We start from the raw sequence: 24,191 nt of genomic DNA on the forward strand, positions 1-24,191 counted from the left end.
TGATGGCTTTGGAAACTGCACGGCTATGTGGGACAGCTTTGGTACAGAGAGTCAGCTTCAAGCCTGACCTTGCCCTCCCTGACCTGTCAGTAACCTCAACCCTGACCTTGGAAGCACCATCCCTCTTCCCTGGGGAAGAAAAGTTTGGGGAATAGTGGGAAAATGTTAGTGGTGATCAGGTCAAGATTATTTTATTTTCCAGGAGAAGACAGCCTGTGAGGCATGCAGAAACTTGATGTCCTGCTTATGCTTTGGTATTCAAGGTGCAGGAACCTAGTGGTGCTCACACAGCATTAGCTCTAAATGTGGTCTATCTTATTACACTTCTCCATGGAATGTCTTCCTGTCTGTTCTGCTGAATCCCCATCTTCATTGCATTTTAGATGCCATCACAGCAGTCAGACCACATCCCTGATGGAATTTATTGAGTCTCTCCTTCTTCAAAAGTCATCAAGATTCAGACCAGGCTCTTTCCAGACCCAAATATTTCAGCAGCATGAGCCCCAAACCCATCTTGTAGCTCTCTGCTTCCCCCTACAAGATCACCTCCTTCCCTTGGAGCTGCCTCCCCGCTGCTTTCCCTTTCTCACAACCAGCAATCCTTCACCATGGTGTGTCTATAAAACACTCAGTGCACGCGGCAGCTGAGGGGGAGGGACCGAGGGGCTGGTGGAAGCCACTCAGATTTCACATTTATTTAACAGCCGTGGCTGTGCTTGTTTGATTTATCTTCACACATACGTTTGACAGATATGGTCTCATAAAAACTCCACAGAGTAAAAACAGTAGAAAGGCCTGCAGCCATACTGCGTCAGCATTCCGTCTGGCTACAGCTCCAGAGCTAAGCACAGATCAAGCTCACTGCAGCTGGCAGCACCCCTCACCTGGAAAACTTCTGAGTTTGCAATGCCTGAAATGCATAGTGCTTAAGTGGAGCTGGTCCTGAGTTTTCCAGGTGTCTGGGCAAAAAATAAAAAAGGTGATGATTTTCTCTTACCTTGAAAAATCATGCTGCATTTCACATAAATTGCTTTGTTCAAATCAGTTTACATTTAAGTGGCTAATCTCATCCTTTCCCCAAATCTGGTGTGATACAGCAGCATTCAGAATATCTTTAGAAAGCTGTAATTTTGATAGCACTTCCAAACACACCTCTCCCAAATTGCAGCAGTTGAGGAGTAAGCTTGCTTCACCCTTTCCTTGCAAGGGCCTTATAAGCTTGCTCCGTCTGTATTACTCCCAACATTCACTTAAAAACATGAGGTCTTATTAATGAGTCAGATTATGCTGTTGTGGTTCTGACAATTTTCACTGGAGTGGAATTGTAAAATCTGTGCACAAAGCAGCTACTATATAGTTTGGGATATAGGCTCCACAAAAGCACAACCCACTTCAACATATGCATATTTCACAGTGTTTTTTTTAGAAAGGGAGCATACCTGAAGCTCTCATTCCCAGCATCAAGAGAGGCAAAGTGAAATAGCTGTAAATAAAGTCCCTGGGGTGCTAACGTTGCTCAAAGGTAGGACTCCAGCTGCATTCAGGTGGCATTTTATTACGCGTATAAATAACAGCCCCGCCACGTCTGGGAGCTGGCAGCCCAGTCTGGAAGAAGGAGCTCAGAGCTGAGAGTGAAAGGCCCTGTGTTCCAACCTGCTGCTGTGGTGGCCACTCTGTTTTTTTATATGTTACTCATACATATGAAATAAAGTTCTTAATGCTTGTCATGCAGAGATAAGACAGATCTTGCTCTATTAACTAAAGCAAATGTGAAGGCACCTGTATCGGGCCCACAATTATCTTGGCTGGTTAAAACCACTGGATAAGATTAGTGGGAGAAATTGTGAGTGCTTCTCTCTGAGCAAATATTTGTGGTTCCCTCTCTCATCAGGGATGATTTTTCTCAGCTATAGAAATGTCACCTTTTCTGGTTTAGGTAAATAATTAGGGAGTATGCAACAAAGGTTTGGAAACCTCGTGTTTTCCTGACTATGGATAAGCTGTTTTGGTTTGTGGCTATCTCCTATTCTGCTGATCCTCTTGGTGACATACTCACCCAGTTTTAATGGTCACGCTGAGCAGGGTCACACCCCCCCACACTCCATACATGCAGTTCAGTGCCTGATGGAGAGTTATTTTTCAAAGGAGAGGACTTTCAGGCAGTGGTTCCCTCTCTCTTTTGGGACAATTTTTCCCAGCTATGGAAATGCCATCTTTTCTGTTTTTAGCAAAAAACGAAATTGCAGACATGCTGCCTTCAGGACACACTTGCCACCTTTCCTGTTTTCCAACAGTACTAGTTCAAGGACCAGATATTGCTCATCATGGCCTGACATGTTCTCTCCCTCTTACTCTGTTGCTAGCAGATGAAAAATGTACTTCACCTTCATTAGTAACTTCAGGGGACCCAGCCCCAGGGCCAACTTCAGACTTCTTTCTTGAGTTTGAACCATTTGAAAGAGATCACTTGTGGACAATGTGTTAATTATAATCCCTGTTGTTGTACACATTGTTACACTTGGGCAGTGTCTGGGCTTGGACACTCAAACCTTATCATAGAACCATAGAATTGTTAAGGTTCTCTAAGATCATCGAGTCCAACCATTAACCCAGCACCATCAGCTTCATCACTAAACCATGACTTCAAGTGCCACATCCACAGGGCTTTTGAACACTTCCAAGGATAGTGACTCTGCCCCTTCCCTGGGCAGCCCATTCCAGGGCTAGACAACCCTTTCAGTGAAGAAATTTTTTCCTCATATCAATCTAAACCTCTCCGTGATTTCCTCTTGTCCTGTTACTTGCTACCTGGGAGAGGAGACTGACCTCCACCTGGCTACAGACTCCTTTCTGGTAGTTGTAAAAAGTGATAAGATCTTCTCTGAGCCTTCTTTTCTCTAGGCTAAATATCCCCAGGTTGCTCAGCTGCTCCTCATAAGAATTGCGCTCCAGACCCTTGTGACAAACCGACAGCAAAGGCCCATGGTCTGACATGATTCCTTTCAGAAACAGGCCAGCTTTGGCCAGAGGCAGGGCAAGACAAACTGCCTCAGAAAGCTGCAGGCAACATGGAAATGCAGGTCCCTGGATCACACAAAATGAAATACCCACATATGAGACTTGGCTATCTCAAGGGGGACCATATCTGCTGCATATAGATGCAGAAAACGAGGGCACCCTCACGCTGATGGCGTAGCCACCAATATGCAGCATTTCTACCCCTTCTTTTTTATCGTGTGCAGCTACAGAGCCACAAGGAAGGTACTGACAAGCAGTCAAGGAATTCAGCTGCTGGTTTGCTATAGAGGACTTGGGAGCTGGAGGGCGAAAGTGATGCATGGAAATTAAGTTAATTTTAAACCGCAGGCAAGAGAAGAGACCTGCTAGCAGTTACTTAAGAGAAGCTGCTGACTGTTTAAATACCATTAAGAAGATTAATGTCAGCCCACAGAACCACTGAAAAATTAGGGCTGAAAGGGACCTTGAAAGGTCAGACCAGTCCATTCCACTAACCCAAGCAGGATCACCTAAACCTTGGACATCCCTGACAGATGTTGCTTAACTTGATCTTAAAGCTCTCCACTCCCTAGGCAGTCTATTCTTTATTATCCCTGTCACTAGAAAGTTTTTCCTAACATCTAAATTGAGCCTTTCCTGCTGTGACTTAAGCCTTCTTTTTTCTTTTTTTTTTCTCTCCCCTTCTCCATCACAGGCAAGGAGCAATGATTATGCCTTTTTATGTGCTTAAAGACTTAGTTTCTCTCCTCCTTTGGGTTAGAGAATTTTGGTTCTTTCAGGCTTCCCTGGTAGGTAATGGTTTCTCCATTTCCGCTTACTCCCTGCTCTCTGCTGGGCTGGATACAATTATTCCACATCGCCTCTTAACTTATTTTCCATCACCTCAATACCATGACATAGCTGACTTACATTCAGCTTTTGATCCTTTTCCTAAAGAATTGCTGCTTAACCCATCACTCCCTCCTCTGTACTCTGGGAGTTCATATTGTTGCTCAAGTGTACAACCTTCCACTTCTCCTTATTCAACTGTCTTCTGTTTCTTCCAGACCATTTCCGCAATTTGCCCACACAGTTCTAAACTCTAATCCTGCTCAACACTACCTCTACAGTTTTATTTCATGTGTAAAATGGAAGCCTTTATGTTTATCCTTTATAACAAAACAGAACCAAAAAATTAAGCCAAACTGAACCAGATGTAGGGTGAAACCCCTCTCAAAGCCAGCTTTAACCTGGACAAGAAAGTGCTGGCAGCAGTGCCCTGGGTGAGGTTATTCAAGCAGGTTTGTACCAAGTGACCTCAGCCACTCCTCATAAGGCTTCCCCTCCAGATGTTCCACCATCCTCCTTTAGAAATGTTCAAGGCCAGACTGGATAGGGCTTGGAGCAACCTGATCTAGTAGAAGGTGTCCCTGTCCATGGCAGAGGGTTGGAATGAGATGTTCTTTAAGGTCCCTTCCAACCCAAGCTATTCTGTGATTCTACTGGAGCGTGTTTCCCCAGCTGGCTTCAAACAGCAAACACCAAACTACTCTGACAGCCACACAAAGTTACTGCAGTCAGGCCTCTCCCACCTCTCCCCTCCACCTAAAACCTCCTTTTTGTGTTGCTGTATCTCTGTCCCAGCTGTCTTTGACCCACACACCCTCACCTTCCCCACTGCTGTCACCCAGGCCCTGTGTGCCAGCACGACCTTTCCCGGCTTGGGGAAGTGCCACGGGAAGGACAAAATTAAATAAAAATAAATGAGGACAGTAAAATCGGTGTTATTTTAGAGGTAAATCCCTGTTATTTTTGAGGTAAATTTCTGTTATCTTTGAGGTAGCCCTATTTTGCCGCCCCGGCCCCGGGCGGCGCGGCCCGCGGCTGCCCCCTAGCGGACAGGAGGTGTCCCTGCTCAGCCGGGATGAAGACAGGAGGTGTCCCGGCTCAGCATGGGACCAGATGTCACCCGGGTACGGGGACAGAGGTTTTACTGCCACTATCCCGCGGCCACTGCAACAGCTATGGTTGAGAGGAATGATGGGAACAGGGGTTATTCCATCAGCATGCTAGATCAGGAAAGGTCAGGCTGCCCCTTAGCAGAAACTCCCCCACCCACCTTTGCCTGTCTGTTCTGCAAGTGAGGGCATTTAATCACCCCTGTCACGGTCACAAAGTAGGGAGAGGCAGTGAACCAAGCCCATGTGACCCCACAACAGATGTGCAAGAGACGGAACCAAGAACTACCTTTGCTCCACAGGTGAACTCAAGTTTACCTCAATGCCATATGGACACCTTCTCTCCCTGCTGCTGCATCCAGGCTCTGAGCAGCATTTTGGCCTTCCACATTACTCAAAGCAGGCTGATCTCAGCTCATTTCTGGTCTCTCTAAACTATGCCACTCAGCAAGTGCCTCTGAGCGCCTCATGCCCCTGGCCCCACACTGTGCCCATCACGCCAGCAAGCACACCTGTGGCTTGGCTGCCATTCCCTGCAGCCTGCAGGGAGCCCACCTACCTGATAAGGATGTGCATCCCAGCAGCACCAGTGATTGACACATACAGGAGGGGACCTGGGCAGGCAGGCTGCACCCCTCCTAATTGAATGAAGGAAGAGGAACACTTGAACTTGCTCCAAAAGGAAGCTCAAGCTCCAGCTTCCCCACATTCATTTACTTGCAGAGCTTGCCTAAACCTGCAAGGAGGCATCAGCTTACAGACAGGCAGTTGGAAGGAAGCAGAGTCAGGCCAGTGCAAGTCAGCTGGAGGTATTGACCCTTCTGGCAGTTTGGATGCAGACTTTGGGCTCAGCTTAAACACGTCTTTCTTCCCTTCTCCTCTATCTAGAACTGGCCCTTCCCAGCCATTATTTTCTTCAGCATGACTCATTCCAGCTACAAGTCCATTCAACACTGACTATCCAAGCCCTGCAAAATTCACCAAGGCAAACTACATCAGGCCCTTCCATACATGCAATTCCTGGGGATAAATAAATCTACTATGCAATCTCTCATGTTTTGTTTTAAACATACACAAAAATCTATGGAATATTGCAATAGTCCAGTTTATTCCAGGGCAAAGGCTTAAGGCCAAGACAATGAGCAAGAATCTCTCAAGAACAACTCTCTGCCCTTCAGGTGATGACAGCATTGAAAGGTATTTCTGTGAGATGCACAGAAAGGTCTGGTGCCAAAGCACGATAATGCACAGAAAAAAAAAATCAAAACAAGCTTCCTAATGCAAGTGGACAGAGCAGCTATCACTGTAATTTTACATGCGCCAAAGCTATGAGCTTTAAGTGCTATGAGTAGTAAGGAAGGAGTGTATGCAAAATGCAGGATGAAGTGATCATATTAACTGAGACCTCCACTTTACAAGCCTCTCACATATGGGGGTTTTTGGTAAAAGTTTCCCTGTGCTCAGTACATTGGATGAAGTCTGCTCAGCAATGAATGCAAAAAGTGCCACAGAACAATGACAGCTGCAGGTGCAAAGAAAGAAATGCTAGAAGCATGATAATGCTTCAACATTTATTTTCCCCAAGACACAGAAAGAATTACAACATTTCTAAAACCCACAAAGCTTTAGAATACTTTACAATACAGAAATGCCGTGCTTCCTGCTTAGACTAATCAGTAGGGAGGTCTTTCATTCAGTCCTTTATGTCAGTAGGTGCATAAAGCTGTTTCATTTATTTCAGGTGCGTAAGGAGTGACAGGAGAAATGTATTGTAGAATCACTCCAGTTTGGTTCAAGCCCAGGAAAATCTTCTGAGAGGGATGCTGTGCTGTTGACTAGAAGTCACATTCAAGAGGTATTGCTCACACCACGTACAGATGTCTGCAGTCAGCCAGTTTGCCATGGTCCTTGTGTAACAGCACAGGGGCTGTGCCAGGCCACGAGGCTCCAAAACAACAGGTACACTGGAGGGGCAGAGAAAAACAAAAGCAGGAAAGCTGACCCAGGTTTCTGTTAGAGGGCATGGTGCTCTTCCGTCCTTCTCCCAGGCTGCTAAGTGATTTAGCCAAATCCATAGGTTCAGAAGAGCCATCAGCACCACTTAGAAAAGCTAAAAAGCACCAGAACAGCTGACAGCTTCTCTCTATGGACAGTGTATCAGCCAAAGGGCTAATGGATATCTGTGTCTGGTCCAAGGTTATGGCTGCATCCTTATGCAGCAGGATTTATTTTTGCCATCCTGCAGTATGACAGTCATGCGGTCTTAGGCCTCTTCTGCAGCACTTGCATTACAACACAGACCAAACCACTGCCTGCCCCATGCAGTTAACTTCAGTAATGAATACTCCTGATTTTTGGCATCTGAAGTATCAGCCTTAGAACCAGAAACAATTGTGTCTGTATTAAAGAATGGTTTCACAAGAAGAAAAAGAAGGTACCAGTTTGCCCAATAGAAGATTTAACTGCTTTGGAAAGAAGAAAACATAAATGTTCTCAGTCCTGTATATTGCAGTTATATGCATGTTGTCTTTATCATCCAGAACTGCCAAGAACTCTTTTTGGAATAATTAATTTTCAGGGGACAAAAAGGAAAGGGTCTGTATATACATGGAGGGACTGAGAAACCATTTGTGGCATCACTGTTCAGTCAGTTACACCTGAGTCACAATTAGAGTATTTCATGTCTAGGTAGAAAGGGGCTACTTCTGGGTTGGAGTGACATACCTTCAGCTGTGGGGGATAGAACATGATGGGGTCTGGAAATTCTCATACTATGAAGCTATTGCAAGGAACCTTTTATGTGTGGGCATAAAACACTTATAGACACTTCTAAATCCATGTAACAAACCTGATAGTTAAAACAGAAAATGCATTTCAGAGCACCTACACTTCCTAACTTTGGGTCATCTAAAATAAACAACACTTCCAGAGAACTGTGGACTAGTTAGACCAGTGGCTAAAACCAGCCATTCAACAGAGCATTCTGCTGACCAGCCCAATATTACATACTGCTGTCTGCATGTTTGTAGTTTTGCATAAGTAAATGGTGACATCTTTCAAGGTAAAAATAGAACAACCCTGTCCCAGCTTACCCAAAATACTGCTGCTGCTCTATTTCATGTAGCAACTTGGAGCTCTTCTGTTCCTGAGTAGCTGGATCCTGCTCTCCAGACAGTCTCAAAAATTTTAGGAATTGAAGTGGGAGATGTACACATGTTCTGAAGGGCATGGACATCTAGAATCACAACACAAGTCACCTGAGTTCTCAGGGAAACACATCCTCCTTCTTATCAGGACAATTTGCATGCCATGCAATTGATTTATTGGAGCACTTAAAAGGTAGACATTAATGCAGTGAACTTTCTGACTCATGTATAAACAGAGCCCAGTGTAATCCAAACCACTTTACACAGGATGAAAGAAAGAAGAACTAGAGTTGTTTTAGCTGAATATGATAACAGATATCTGTGTCACCCTGCTTACTTTTACATGTCATACTATTCCCTCTTCTATTTTCTTAGAAACAAGCTGGAAGGTAGATTTGAGATATCAGTGGGATGAAGGAAAGCTTCTTATGACTAGGTGAGGAAGAGGGAAAGCAGAAAATGTAAAAATCCCATACACTGTTGTAAAGACTAGACTTGCCTTAATGCAGCAGTCACAGCAGACAACCCTGAAAGACAAAAATCTCCAGCACTATCATTTGAGTACAGCTCAGCAGCTACCAATATTGCAGCTACAAAGTAGCTAATTCCAAAGTAATTCTGAATCTATTATTGTGGCAGAACCAATCGATGGCAAAGTGAAGCAGCTGAGAACTCCACTATTCAGTTTGCCAGCTTTCCTATTTCTGGTAGTTTAAATCATTTGAAATGTATCAACATTCATAGCTTCAAGGCTTTATCTGCAAATGCTCATTACACTTCACCCAGCACTACCACCAGACAGTTGCTCAATTTCCAGGGGTTGTTTACTTGCTGCTTATAATCAATTCAGTGCTTCACAACTGCTTCAAATAGATTTAAATGAGCCTTAATGAGCCTGAAGTTCCTCTATCACTCTCCCATGAACAGAAAGCCTCTGACAAATAAGTGGATACAAGTAGGCTCAACTCCTTTCCCAGTCACAAGGTCTGGAGTTCTCTTTTTCAGTCCTTAATAGAAGATTCTGGTGTAGACCCTGTCTCAGAACCTCTTCAAGCCCTGGGCTGAAGTTAGAGCAAACCTTTAGACCAAAACACAGAAGGTGATCTCAGAGAAACTAATTTCATACTGGCACAGGAAATTTGGCTATTGCTGAGTTAACACTAAGAGTTAAAACTGAGATACTACTTCAGAGACAAGATTTTCCACATCCTCCCCAGCTGTAGACACTTTAGCCTGGCTTGTGCAGTAAAGCAAAGCTGAGGGCTTAGCAACCTGGTCCTATCCAGTAGTACAGCCAGTGAATACTGAGAATTCTCAGCACTGTTCTTTCACTTTTTTCTCCCTCCTCATTCAGTCCTTTTGTACCAGCTCACCTGCTGCAGAGGTAACATTGGTAAGGCCACTTAAGAAACATCTGCTTATGGCAGCTGAAACAGATCTGTGGAAAAGAAAGTTATTTGGGAATGCAAATGAGAAACATCTTTGTACCAACACTATCCACCGCCTGCCAAAAAGCAAGCATGTAAAAAAACCTTCTAAAGGCTTTAGATTCATATACAATAACAGAGGTCGAGTAAGGGATAGCAAAGACACAGGAATTAAAAGCTAAAAAGGTAAAAAAATTCTCACTTGTAGGCCAGTGTTTTTATAATGCAGAGGTTTGGGGCAGCTGCCAGACAACTGGAGTTTAAAAAAAGGCTCTTGAGCAAACAATAGCTGTATTGTGCAAGAGTATAACAGTAGCTAGTTAAGAGAGAAGGAAGAAGAGAGACATTCTTTGAGGTAGACTGCAGCAATCCCAAAGAGATTAAATCAGGGCAAATTTGAATTCAATCCTGAAGCAAAAAATGAGTCATAAGGAAGCTGATGAGTCACTTGACCTTTATAAAAAAGAGCACATTCATACACAGCTGGCAGTCAGAAGTGATATTATCTTGAGAAGTAGAACTTGAGAAAGCTAAAAAAACAGCAGTGGGTAAGAAAGCCATTTTAGAATAATCATAGAGCAGGCAAGTTAAAGCAGGGTCAGTAAGGTGAGAAGAAAACAAGGATTCAGTCTCAGGAGCATCAGATAGCTTGTGGAAGTAGCATGGCTCTGCTAGTAGAACCTTTGACTCTGTCCATACTGCTAAATAAATGAGGGCAAAAAAGTGACCCAAAAGCCAAGAAACACAGACTTCCTCACATCTGTGCTGCAAAGGGCCTGTACTCAGGACATCTGCTCTGGAGGAGTGGTTGCCACACTCCCTCTAAAGGAGACTCAGGGATAAGGCAGAAGTTGATAAATGTGAACAACCAACAGTACTGAGCTCTACAGCTCCTTCCCTGTCCCCCCCATTTCCCCCACCTTCATGTCCACTTGGCAAGGTGGTTTGAGTCAGCACAACTCTGGTGTAGGAGCCTGAGTCAAGTGCCTTTGTTTCACTGTTTAGGAATACCAAATTGCAGTTACTTACTTTGGGATTTCAGAGCTGATCAACAGTCATGGCAGTCAGCTCTCCTTGCATGGAAATCAGACAAGAAGCAACAAGCAAAGGCCGGGCTAGGCTACTTTCTAGGCAATTTACCCAGCTTAAGCTAGATTAGAAGCCATCACTGCAGAAATACTAAAAAATTTTTCCAGCCCAAGGCCAAACTCAGATCAGCTGTTACGAACAGGATAAGCTGAGGCAGAGGGTGCCTCTGCAGTTCAGCACAGAGGGCCATGAAACCAGCCAGCTTTTGAAAAGGCAAGGGCAGCACCAAGAGAAGGAGGAGAAACATACCTTTGCTCTTAGCAAGACACTATCACTACCTCCTTGGAAGAGGCCTTGCCCTTCGAGCACCATCATTGCATATCTGGTTCCAATCAGCTCAGCAATGGTTGGTGATGGCCACTTGGTAGGAAAGGGACAGTCCTATTGAACGACAGAAGTTAAACATCAGATGAAGCTGAAGAAAGCAGCTATTTGGGGAGTTCATCTCAAAACTGAGTCCCAAAGGATCAGGAGCATTTTTGTCCAAAACCCTGTTTTCTTTGTAATAGGCAGTATTAGGTGACTCTGACAGTACCAGCAGAGAAACTACTACAGGCAGGTTGCTACAGTTTTCAAGCAGATTCCAGAACACATGCCACCCTGGCCTCTCCTGGATACAAAATTGCTTTCCACAGAACAACACTCTCTTGCCCTTCTCTTTCCCAAGACCTATTGGCCCCATACAAATGGAAGCTGTAGGCTCGTGGTCAGCCAGGAGACAGCTGTGCTTTAATCCCCAACACACCTGCATCCCTCACCACACTGCTAAACAAAGAGGCATCAGAGAGGTCAGTTAGAGACTTGCCAAGGTGGGGCAAGGAGGGATGCAGAAGGAAAGAAAGAGACAAGGGCACAACACACCTTGTCAGGGCAGAACAGGGTGAGGCCGTAATTCAGAGGGTTGCATGGGAGCACATAGACTCCAGTATTTCTTCCACAACCATTATTCAGAGCCTGATAACTTCAGTTCTACATATATTATACATTTAAAAGTCACTAATGCTGTGCTATCCACATTTTGTTAACTACTTATTGCCCCTTACTGCAGCTTAAAAGATACTTGTGAGCATATCAGAATCTAGAGAAAAGTAATGGACATGAAGAAACCAGGATAGTTCCATTCTCAATTACAGTTTGCTTGAGGAAGCCTTGGTGGACACTTTCAAGTAATGTCATGGTACTTTCCTCTTCTTGTATGAGAAACAACGTTATTTCACGTCATTAAAAGGGGGAAGCCACCACAAGAACACTACAGCATCCAGTCTTCTCTTGAGTGGTCTCCAAGGAGAGAAGAGCATACCAACTTCAGATGGGTATACCATGTGTTCTAAGACAAAAACCACAGAGCATGCTTACTGCTTTCATGAGGATCAAGGTGCAAGTCATTACCAGATATATCAGACCAGGGTTGCTTGCTGACATGTTGGACTTACAAGCTCCTTGCTTTGAAGGCCTCTCTCTAAAGATTTGGACCTTCCTCTGGAAGGAGGCAGCTGCCATTGGCTAGTGCTCAGGAAACACTTAGGCTTAATGTCTCCTGGCAGGGGTGCACTCATGGGAGGAGTGCAATTTGCAGCAAGACCTGGGTAGGAAGAGAAAGTTTTAGGGTGCAGAAAACCCACTATCAGTTTCTAAGTATTCACCCTGAGGGCTGGACACTCAAAAGCAGAACACTGCCTTCTGAAGGTAGCAAGGCTTACATCTCTCCCCCTCCAACCCATCTGCTCAGATCACATAAAAAGCAGAGGTTACAGTAATTATGCTTGTCAGTAGTAACTGATGAGGCTTCATTAGCACCATTTAGTTTAATAAAATGAAGTGCTGCACTTTCTACTTGAATATTCAAACCACTCATTTAGTTTTTACTGCAAATTCCAAGTCAGGCCTTTGGGGACATGCAATCATTGTTTTGAAGCTGCAGGAGCTACACAAGCTTCAGACAACTGCAGAGAAATTATCTTCTAAGGGCACCTCCCCAGACTCTTTATTTAGTATTGGAACTTGTCCTGCAAAGTATCTTCAGGTGATTAATGAAGTATACATTGAGCCCAGCCAAAGGGTTTGGGAGCCCATCAGGCCACTGGCTGTACTCTGTCACCTGGTTTAGCTGTGCAGCCAGAAGTGCACTGACCTGTGCTGATACTCCTGGATACTCCTGATGGCCTGGTGGAGGAAAGGCAGGTGCTGGCAGGCAGCTTGGGAATGGTTTCCTGTAGACCAGAGGACAGGATGTTCATAATCTGCAGGTAAGAGACACCAAGGCCACTTCATCAGAAGTACTGCTGCCTAACAAAACCCAGGATACCCATGACTGATCAGAAATATTCAATTCTGTCAGAAGTGGAGGAAAGTGAAAAATCAGTGGGATACATTTAGAAACTTTGTTTCTTCTCAGAATGTAAAGTTAATTCCCCTGCACTTCACAGCTAGGAAATTCCAACTAAGCTAGTGAAGTTTCCAATTCACCTGTTCTCTCTCTTGCCCAGCTCCAGTAGTGGATACTAGTGCTAAAGTGGCATCTGTTCAGGAACCAACTTGGTATAATCATCCCCACACAACCCATGGAATATATCGGAATCATTTTCTTGGCTCCAGCTCACACACAGCAACATTGGAGAACAGTTCAAGAGACCGTGACTAATCCAACTCATTAATTCAACTCAAACTCAATGCTTTATCTCACCAGCATTGTTTCTACCTTGTCTAGAAAAGCAAAAAAAAACCCTCAAATTTTATTATATTAGTCTCTATATGAAAGTCCTTTTAGTTCAGCAGTACTATGTCAACCACAATGCTGAACATTCCTCCAAGTAGCTCAGACTGGGCAAGTAAAGCTAAGATTTTCTGCTTTTATAATTCCTATCTGTTTTCCTTAGTTGGGCAACTGCATTTCATGCAGAAATATTTACAGAAAACAGATTCCTGTTTGTATGCCAGAGCATCTATGCTAGACATGATATGTTAGGGCTTAAGTTCTGTTCCACAGAATTTCAGAATATGCTCAGACTGAATCCCAGAACCAAGCAGTCAAGCTTTTCATGACAGAGCCAGGAGTTAAAGAACCAAAAGACTTTGTATTATGGTTTACTGAAGAACAGTGCTCCCAAAATAACTCCACAGACAAACAAGTGGGAATTTACCCATCAAGTTCCTTCCTCAAAATACATCATTAAGTTTTCTTTCCATGAGCTCACATACCACATGAAATCAAAATACATCAGTACATCTAGCATCAAATGCCTCACTGTGAGGTAAGAGTAGGAATATTCTGGTCCACATTGGCCAGACTCCCATGCTATTATAATTTCTGCAGGATCTAGTTTTAAGAGACCAGAGCAGACTTCAGTTCTGTAGAATTCTGTAGAATATCCTGAGTTGGGACCCACAAGGATTACCAAAGTTCAACACCTGCCCCTGCACAGGACCACCCCAAAAGTCACACCATGTGCCTGAGAGCATTGTCCAAATGCCTCTTGAATTCTGTAGGCTTGGTGCTGTGACCACTTTGCTGGGAAGACAGTTCCAGTGCCCAACCACCCTGCAGGTGAAAAACCTTTTCCTAATAACTAACTTAAACCTCCCCTGACTCAGCTTCAGGCCATTCCCTTGGATGCTGTCACTGGTCAGAGAGACGAGATCAGTACCTATAGGCTGCAGTCATGCCACAAACAGAAGTGTTTGAGAATGAAATGAGCTTCTGTAGAGGAAAGGACTTCAGTGAACCCAGTAGTACCAAATTTGTTCACTTCTGAGACAAGATTTCCTACACCAGGATTTGTTCCTGCCCTTCCAGGCAGGCTATGTATATGCTTGCAGCTCTAATTCCTGAAGTAGGCATCTCTCTATAGTCCTTCCACTAAAGCCTTACCTGAGCTCCTGCTCCCAGCTGCTGCGTTTTAGTGTTGGCAATTTCAAACTCAGTACTGGCATCTTGGAGATGTAAGAAATTGTCACTTGGAGAGTTCGAGGCAGTATTTGATGCCACAAACATTTCTGCAGCGAGAGGGAGAACAAAAAACCCATAGCCACAGACTAAATGAGATAGATCTGGGACAAGAAAATGACAAATTTGGAACACATTGGAATTTAAGCTTTAGCCAGGCTTTGTCCTGGTAGCTACATAATCTTTTATTCTTAGGTGATGGTCAAAGTCCTGTAATCTCACTTAGTGGACAGAGAAATGTGGACATCCATAAAAAAAAAAAGCAAGTTGAAATATCTTTTGAGTCTTAATAAGCCGCAAACAGATTTTTTAGAAATAACTATTCTCATGCCATACCACCTCTATCACACAACATTTGTATTTCTCACCACCTGTCACATTACAAATGCTATTGACAAGATAAGTGGGATTCAATTTCCAAGGCTATCTATTATTTTTAGCCAACGCTGACTTTGCTTGCTTGCTTGCTAGGTCACTCTATAGCAGGTACCTTTGTGCCTGCTCCTCTTTTCCTGTGCTTCTGCTGCTGCTGCCCAAGGCTTCGGTGGTTGTTTTACTTCTGCCATGAGCTGTTCATGCCACCTGGGCTCCTGTGGCACACACTGTTTCAGCTTCACCTTCAACATCTGCAGGCAAAGCATAGCACCACAAAGAGCCATTGGACAGAGCAAGGAGACCAGTGGTGACAGAACAACTGCATCAGCAATGGCCCCATTTTACAAGTGCTTTTCACCCAAGAGGGCACTGGGCCCTGAACACGAGACAGCCTTCAGCACTATGCATAGTGGAATACTTTAGTGACTCTCAATTTTGAAATCAAGAACTCCAGGAGCTCTTTCAAGACCAAAAAAATGTTGCAAATTAAAGAAGCAGTGGAGGAAGTAGGAAGATTGATCATCTTTCTTCTACAAAAAATGTCAGCTCTCGTTTTTCTAGTACCTTGTTTGGCAGGAGGGCCAATTCAAAAGTTAAGTATGGTTAAGATAACCCCCTCCCAAATACAAACCAGTAGCTGAAGTATTAGCTTTATATTGCTTCAAAATGTCTTGTTACCTCCAGAATTACCTTGTTTTGCTATGATCAGATGCAGCACCAGGTCACCTACCAGCTCTTGATGAGGCTTGAGAGAAGCTACATCATCTTTGGGGGTCCTTGGGTGCTTTTGCTTGATGGTCACCTGAAAGAGCAGAAGTGATGCTTAAGAAATAGCTCTTTCTCTACTCCTTATACACTCTGCAATTCAGCGGCACGGTGAATGATACAAGTCAGGATTTGGGAACAGGGGAGATGGGGAAGGCACTAAAAACCAAAACAAGCCCAAAACAAACAAAAATCCCCCCAAAACAACAAAAAAACCACCTTAAAAAAACAAACAAAACCATAAACATGAAATAAATACAAAACAAACAAACAACCCCCCAAAACAAAACAAGGAGTTGGGAAGTGTGGAATAATGATGTTTCCTCATATGGGGTTTTGGTAGGGAAAGATTTGCCCACGGCAAACCAGAGGCAATCAGAAGTACTGCACAGCCCTTAGAGGCTTGCGCAAAGAGCACAAAGCCTTCTACCCACAACTGCTCTGAGAAGCAGCTAGAAAACATTGCACTCAGATATTAATGTCAGGAGCGATCCCAACAAGCACCATGGTCATGTCATATTCATCAGTAAAAGCTCAGCTCCAGGGAGGAGAGCAATTGAACGGGTTAACAAGACTGTAACAGGAACTGTAGCAGCAGGCAGCTGTCTGCCTAAGCCAGAGTCCCAGAGACTGGCTTACAGCCCGACATAAACTAGGAACAATAGCAAGACAGAATTGCAGGGCAGATATTCATGTGAAGCATCAAGCCCTGTGCTTGCTACACAGGGGAGAACTAACAAAAAAGTCAGTTGCACATGCATGTCTTTAGCTGTCTTGTCCACTAATTCGTATTTTGAGGCTGTGCCATTTTCTTTCACTTGTGTGTACAACTTCAGAACACGTGGGAGTGCAGGTAGAACAACACTACAGCTCCCCACAGTAGCTGTGCTTTCATTCATTTGCAAATTAGACCACTGTTTGCTAGAGAAGCTTTAAAATAGCTTTGCAGATGGGGAAATCCTCGTTTAAGAGCCTTCACAAAGACCTGAGCAGTAGCACTCTGCTTTCTTTCAGCATTTCTGACTACTACTCTTCAAACATATTTGTGCTTCTCGTGGACCAAAGAAAAACTTACTAAAAAGAAAAAAAGGGAAAGAAAAATAGAAGAAAATAAAGAAAATCAAGACCCAGATCATCCTGCCACCTTGAGTTACGGTTGTGTACTGCACAGTGCATTGATACATAGTACATTGCAAGGAATACAAGCTAGTTATGATGCACTCTCTCCTTACCAATACTATTTATTTACATATCCATCAAGATACCATTTGCAAACACATGACATAGCATTACCTGGAGGCTGGAGCCACAATCAAGGCAAGCAAGAGCTGGGATTTTATAGAGGTACATGGTTTAGCTGAAGCTTTTAAACCTGCTACACTCTAGCAGCACCCACAAAGAGGAAAAAAAGCTGATGTCTAGTGCAGTATGCAAGATTTCACTTTTTGTAATACCGCTCTTTATTACAAGAAGAGTTGTGTCTCATCTTCTGCCAAGACGTCTGTTTGCAAAGCACGCCAATGCCACAAGGCCTTGTGCCAACGTTTTAGATCTGCTCATCATTCCCAGCTCAAGCTGCAGCAAGCAAAGTGTATCACAAGCCTTTAGAGACATCCCAGACGTTTTTGTATCTGGTCATCTTCACTAACCAAGTGGTGAAGGTGGAAGTCTCTGCTCCTCCCTGTGAGGGGCTCAACATTTTTTACCCTGACTAAATTCCTGCAGTAGCTGAGTGCACTGCCCAGAGGCCTCTGCCTTAGGCTGAGCAGAGAACTGTCTCAGAAGTGCATCTGCCCTTGCATACACAGCACAGCATCTGGGAAGGCAAAGCAACAAGTAAAAGACTCCAGGTGCAGCTCAGCTAAAGGAGCCTGGAAAGACACAAGTGTCCAAGGTAGAAAGCACAAGGCAGCAAGAGTGTGCTCCATGAAACTGTTGTGTGCAGGGCAGAATAACTGCTGCAAGGAAGTGAGTGGTTGACCCTGGAGGGAGAAGAGGTTTACTGTTCCGATTCATGAAACTGGGGCTACTCCTGACTTAAAAAGTTACTGAAAATTAAGTACTTGGGTAGACAAACAGAGTGATCTAATGTTGAACTGCAGCTAAAAGGGAGCCCCAGACACTTCTGGACTTCGATGTACCTTTGGAGAAGAGGTCTCAACACATACTGCTCAGAAATGAAGTAGAGCGGATGTTTCCAAAGCAGACTCCAGTCACTCACCTTCCGCAGGGTGTACCTCTTGTGCTGAATGTCATCCAAAAGCAGCTCATAGGGAGAGCAAATACGTTCCTTTGGAGACATGCAGCGCCGTGGTCGCTCAGCGGCCTTGCGCAGCCTCACACCAGCCTGCAGCTCACAGATGACACTGGGCAACAGGGATGCCTTGGAGAAACCAGCAAGGGCCAAGTCAGTAGCTGGCTAGAACTCACAGAGCGGCATCCCCTCCCTCCATGTAACAGGGCACACTTAGCAGCTGAAGTCATTCAGAAATACAGATTGTGTCCTTTATATGCCCTTCTACTCACTTCCAGATCAGGGTGCAGTACAAAAGCAGAGAATTGCTTTTATTTGCAGAAGTTAATTTACAATAAGGAAACTCGTAGCTGGCTCACTAGGCTCATTCCCAAAATTTGTCATTAACTTTATGGATGTACTTCAGCAAAATACAGCTTTTGCTGCCAGGTAAATAAATAGACCCATTTTCTTTCTGCAAGTGCTCCAAGTGCCAGAGTGTTTTCATATTACTGGTTCCTAGGAAACACTGAGAATGAAATCCCAAATCTTACCATAAAATCTTCCAAATTTTCAGAAAACTAAGGGTTGAAGTGTACAGAAAAAAAAGAGGAAGACAAGTAGGCAAGGGATCTCATACTTAACAGCAGCATAGGTTAGCAGTCTCAGCCTAGAGACACAAGCTAAAAACTCTGACATCTGCTCATCCTGTTTCTGTACTACTATCTGAGGATGTTCAGGCATGCAGTATAACCCAACAAAAGCTAAAGACAGGAAAAAAAAGTAATCAGCTCAATAGCATGTTTAGACAACATTGTAATGGAAGTGCTAAATCAATAGCTTATCTGGATCCCAGTGGCAAATTGAGTAAGAACAAGCCATTGTATTATAAACAGTGAAAGGGAAGCAAAACATTTTAGAAAACTGCCTCAGAACAAAGTATCTGACTTAGACTTCTCTCTGTTTTCTACTTACAGCATGAAGCATCTTCTCTCTACTTATCCCTTCAGATATCTTGGTATAATTACAGAAGAGTCTTATGCAAGCTCTGACTGATGGCTGCCCTCAAGAAGACAGATATTTTTGTGGGATTGTTTTAGGCTGGATTTGGTAAACATACCTCAACTCCAGAAACCTAGAACTCTCAAAGTATGACCAAACACTTGCCATATCTCCTAGGCTACATTTAATACTGTGTGGGAGAACATACAAAAGTGTCTGGGCAAACTCATCAGTACTAGAGACTTTCAAAATAGCTTACCCCAAGACATTTGCACTTTATAGAGTTGTATTTCACAGGGTGACTGAACTTGACTGAGAGACATGACCTAAGAGAGACTTCTGTACTGTAATACTGCCACATTAGTTTGGGGACAAGAATTGCCTTCAGCTGACCATTTCAGAGCAACTTACACAACCTAAACATTTTTCAGATGTTCATGACGTTATTATCACTCATGTTTCTATTTCCCTACTGACTGGATCACTGCAATTACTCTATTTTTGCCATCTGTTGTATTGTCAAAAACCACCTAAACTTTCCACAACCTATGAAGTACAACATAAAATGCTACAACACTATAAACCCATTACCTTGAGTTCAAACAGGTGAGTGCTAAGACAGCTGTGTTTCTAACAGGTCTCACTGCTTAGATTTCAAGGTGAACATCAACTTGGGACACATAAGCTCTGCTGAAACTGTACAACACTGCATGCTGTCAGGCTGTGGTCTGCATTTCAGAAGATCTGTGTTATATCAGTCAGCATGAAAAAGTGTGGCTCATCGAGCACATTACCTGCTTAGCACCATTCAAGACACCAGCTCTAACCTGTGGGACCCCAGAGAAGCTGGCATCCTGGTTATTTAAAACTTAAGAGACTGTCAGAGCAATGCAATCAGCTGGTACTTAGGGACTTGGTAACTAGAGGCAGAGGATTCACAACAGACATCCAGCTTTTGGAATTCATGCCTCCTGAAGGAGCAGAGGCCAAATACACTGGCCTTCAGGCCACATGGCAAAGCCCATGTATTTATTCATGTATTCCCTGCAGAAAAGAGCTACAGCAGTTGATGAGTTTGTGGTTTGAGATAGCTTGCCAGTTTATTTTAATAGATCACAAAATTGAGAATATGCCCAAACACACATTTCACAAACATTTTCATACGAATAGTTTGAGCACGCTTCAAAGCAAGTGCTATTTAGACAAAGGGAGCGAATCCACAAGTCTCTCGGGGCTTGCTGTTTGTCTCCACAGACTCCAGACTACAGAGCATTTGTTTATGCTGGGCAGAGCTCCAGCCTGAAGAGCTATTTGTTTCTGATTGAGCCCCGACTGTGCAGGGCCTTGAAAAAAAGCACAGTAAGTTGCCTTCCCTGCCCCAAACACACAGTCCAACATCTATGGAAGCACAGAAGGCAAGGACGAGAAAAGCAGTGCACAGAAGGTAGGATGACATCTCCTCACCCTCTTTCACTCCTTTATTTGAGCTGCTGGAGCTGCACAACCACAAAGATGGACAGTGCTACTGGCCTTCAGTACCTGCCAGACCTGACCAACAGAGATGCCATATAAGAAGAGTGAACTAGTCCACCCCAGGACTATCAACAACAGAAGAGTTTTCTGGGAGTTTTCAGTCCAGCTATGAGAAAGGAGCAGATTGCTTTTGGCAGGTGTCAGTTCCTGCCAAGAGCTAGAATTTGGGGCTCATTTGTGGGAAGAAACAGCCTGCATAACTACTTGTGGGCATTTACTCTAAAGACTGCCTCCAATTTCATTTTTAGAAGTGGTTTAAGTTGTACCACAAAGACAATCTTTGGGTAAAATAAAAGCCCACATGAGGTTGACATATGAAATAGCTTAACTTCAAGTTCACACCCCAGCTTGTTTTGCAAACAAGTCTTTAACTACTCAGGCTCCTGAACAACTTAAGTAGTTCAATTTGTGTTCATGCTCTATCTTTCATAGAAGAATCAATGGAAAGCCTCAGAGAGCCAACGCTGACCAAAAAACCCCACTTCCCATCATGAAGAAAATAAATCTCTTACACCATGGGTTTTCTTCTTTTGAATGGGATTTTCCACCCAATCTTCCACATCCATTTTTCTCAGTCTCTGAGAAAGGCAAGCATATGAGGTCATCACTCTACACTCTTCAGTGATTTCCTGTCTAGTCAGCATAAATTACTAATGTTTATCTGAAAAGCCAAGAAGCTACAAACACTTAAACTTCCAAATGCTACAATAAATAAAAATGGTTCAGAGACAGCAGCTATTCACATTGTGAAAACAGAACTTCATCCAAGTGCTCCATTTCTAGTGCAATGAGAAGGTTACTTTAGGACTTGGTGAGTGTGTGAAGGTACAGGGAATAGCAGCTAATGGGTAATCCTAAACGTACTTCTTTGGAGGTCTGGATGATGGTCACAAGCTTCTGCAGTTCCATATAGTCAGTAAACAGATTCTTACAGGTCATTTCATAATGGCTGGGAACCTCAGAAAGTGTGGACAAGTGCTCCTCACAGGCCTGAAAGAAGTGCAGCTATTTAAAAAAGATCTTAAAAAAAAAAAGAACATGGTAGGATGGAATAAAGCAAGATTCTGTTTCCTCAGTCCATGTTTAAAAATCATCTTCTTCACTGCCGCTTTATATTTTTTTTTCTATTGCAGATACAGATGAACAAAGATAGTCAATCTTTTATGTACAATAATGGAAGTAGCTGTCTAATTTGTTTATCTTGTTTTCCATAAGGTGTGCTTCGAAACAAGCACCTGAAAGAGGAAGCCTCCACTACAAAGAACAACAACCTACAGTGGATGGAGTCACTTGCCCTGTTCTTTTTCCCTGTCCTGATCAGACAGGGGATGGGAAGTTTCTCATACCTTTAAATTATGGCTGAGAGAAAAATATCTGTTTGAGTTGAGACATTCAGATCCCAGCCTTTGCAGAAGATGAATACTATGGAAAGGGAGTTTTTCAATATCCATTGTGTTCTAGGTATTGAATTTGGAGACTGTGTACAGAAGGACTTTGCAGATACAGCTGTGGGAGAGCCGTACTCAAGTCTTCCTTCTTAATTATTTTCCATGGGCACTTACAAACACCTTAAATAGTTTTGCCTTTTCCCTCTGATGGGAAGGCCAATGTTCCCTCTCTGTCCTCCAACAGCCCACCCAGCTTTTTCCCAGAAACGGTCTTGCCTCTTGGCCAACAGCGCTGTTCCATCAACTCCTCTAAAGCTGCTATATTTACTAAGGGGAAGAAGGAAACCTTGATAACATCCTGCAGGGTGACTGGTGGTTCTGTTGCCCTGTCATCCAGGTTCAACATGAGGCACAGCAGTTTCTCCAAAGGATCGCTCAGTTCTCGCTCCATTTGGCTGTCGATTCCCCAGTCCAGGGCTTCATAGATCACCCCTCCCAAGTACTCCAACAGCTGCAGACAGAGACCAAGGAAGCAATATAGTATGAAGCGCTGTGGAGAACATCACAGCTCTTATTTTTCAGCCACGTGTGCATACTCCTCTGCTCCTGAGGACTGAACACATCTCTCAGGATGAGAAATACCTCCATTTAAGCTGGTTTAAAGTTCTTAAATGGCCTTAACTGGCACCCCTAAGACATATGCCATTAGGACAACAAGACTGTGGCCTATTCCACAGTAGACAGCATCTGTGCACATTGTTTCCCAGTCCCACTGTCTTACTTGAGTTCAGTCCAAGCATTTTGTTTCCTTTTCCAGGTTGCAGGGAAGTCACTCTCACAGGCCACAGCAAATTCAAGCACCTTGATAGTTTCCCAAGACATCTGCATCTCCTGAGCAGGCCTTCTACTACAATAGGATTGTATCTGCACACACATTGAAGGTTAATACACAGGCTTACCTTGTCCTCAGACTGCTGAATGCTGCCAAAATCTGAAAGGGAAAAACAAGGATCAGGGGAGAAAGACAGCTGTACAGGCATTGATAAACAGCTTTTAGAACCCTTTTCAAGAGAGGGGAACAGGACACATTGTTTGTAATAAGGTAACTAACTCCTCTGACAAAAGTCAGTCCTACCTGGGGAAAGTAGGCCTGTATTTGAGGAGTCCCAGAAAACACCATGGGAGACTCATGTTATTGTGAGCATTAGCCCAAAGTAATAGATACTGCATTTTATTGTTTGCTAATTGATACCCAACCTCCAGGGGAGTCACAGATCTTTACCTTTATTCTTTACTACCCACTCTAGTCCCTGAAGAGTTAGCCTAGCACTGACCTCTGCTGCAGGCCAATCCAACCCTACATAACACAGAGTTATTATCACTTGCTGGGCGACACATAGTGACCAAAAAAAAGGGAAAGTACCAATCATAAATCTGCTATGAGAGTTACCATAACAAAGGAACCATACACTGGAAGATGAACAGAGCAGTACATATAGCAAAGCCTCAGACTATTTATTTCAAATAACATAAGTGATAGAAGGCTTTCATCACAGCTATTCCCTAGAACCAAATGACTCAATAGAGCACTATTAGAGAATTTAGCAGGTCATGCATCTGTATTATCACTGATCCGCAGTCCTCTGAAATGAAGTACAGGCAGGAGAATAGCTTCATGACAACATACACAGAAAAGAGAGGGGGGAAAGCAAAACAAAAAAAGCAAAGGAAAAGAAATTTCCCTTGGCATCTGTAGGTATCTATGCTCTTACCAGACTTGTGGTAGACCTGGAAGGAAGCAGTACCATCAGCATGGATAAAGATGCTCTCAGAACCCTTTACAAACACAGAACGGAATGGTAGGCTGTGGGCCAACTGCTCTATTTTTCTGCAACACTGAAAGCAGATAGCCCAGGCTTGCTCCTCACTTAAAGGATGCTCAAAACACCTCAGAAGCTCAGCTACAGAGACCTTTGCAATCCTCTGCTCACACCCTGGAGGCTCCATTTTTCCTTTCACCTCTAACCTCCACTTTTAGCCTAGGGAGCTTAAAACTTCCTTTCCAGGCTGGGCAAGCCTTCACAGCAGCTTTTTATTGGTTCTAGCTCTTGATTTGCTCTTATCTCTCTTCCCTACAGGTGCAACCATTAATGTCAACTTTTGCTCTGTCTTTTTAAAGGCACATGACTTTATCTGTACTTGTACAAGACTTCTTAAAAGAACAGAATAAATGTACAACAAAATGGAATCAAGAGAAGGTAAGTGTACAAAAATTGTGTTCAATTTAACGCCACTGTTTCTCACAAATATATTAATTGCACCAATGTTTGCAAGT

General features: G+C 43.6%; 1 protein-coding gene across 1 annotated transcript; it reads right to left on the reverse strand.

Annotated features, from left to right (window-relative positions):
- Positions 1-6,512: 6,512 nt before the first annotated feature.
- On the reverse strand, positions 6,513-22,896 carry LOC118697421 (protein spire homolog 1-like). The gene is made up of 15 exons (XM_054514019.1): positions 22,816-22,896; positions 22,203-22,367; positions 21,333-21,458; positions 20,981-21,046; positions 17,922-18,083; positions 15,666-15,737; positions 15,051-15,186; positions 14,486-14,610; positions 12,749-12,827; positions 12,051-12,199; positions 10,867-10,998; positions 9,475-9,539; positions 8,601-8,628; positions 8,048-8,190; positions 6,513-6,919 (listed from the first exon to the last, which is right to left on the reverse strand). Exons 1-15 carry the CDS (start codon positions 22,894-22,896, stop codon positions 6,748-6,750), a joined length of 1,701 nt encoding a protein of 566 aa, XP_054369994.1. The 3' UTR covers positions 6,513-6,747.
- Positions 22,897-24,191: the final 1,295 nt, after the last annotated feature.

This window comes from Molothrus ater, chromosome 2, assembly GCF_012460135.2.
Source record: "Molothrus ater isolate BHLD 08-10-18 breed brown headed cowbird chromosome 2, BPBGC_Mater_1.1, whole genome shotgun sequence".
Classification (NCBI taxonomy): domain Eukaryota; kingdom Metazoa; phylum Chordata; class Aves; order Passeriformes; family Icteridae; genus Molothrus; species Molothrus ater.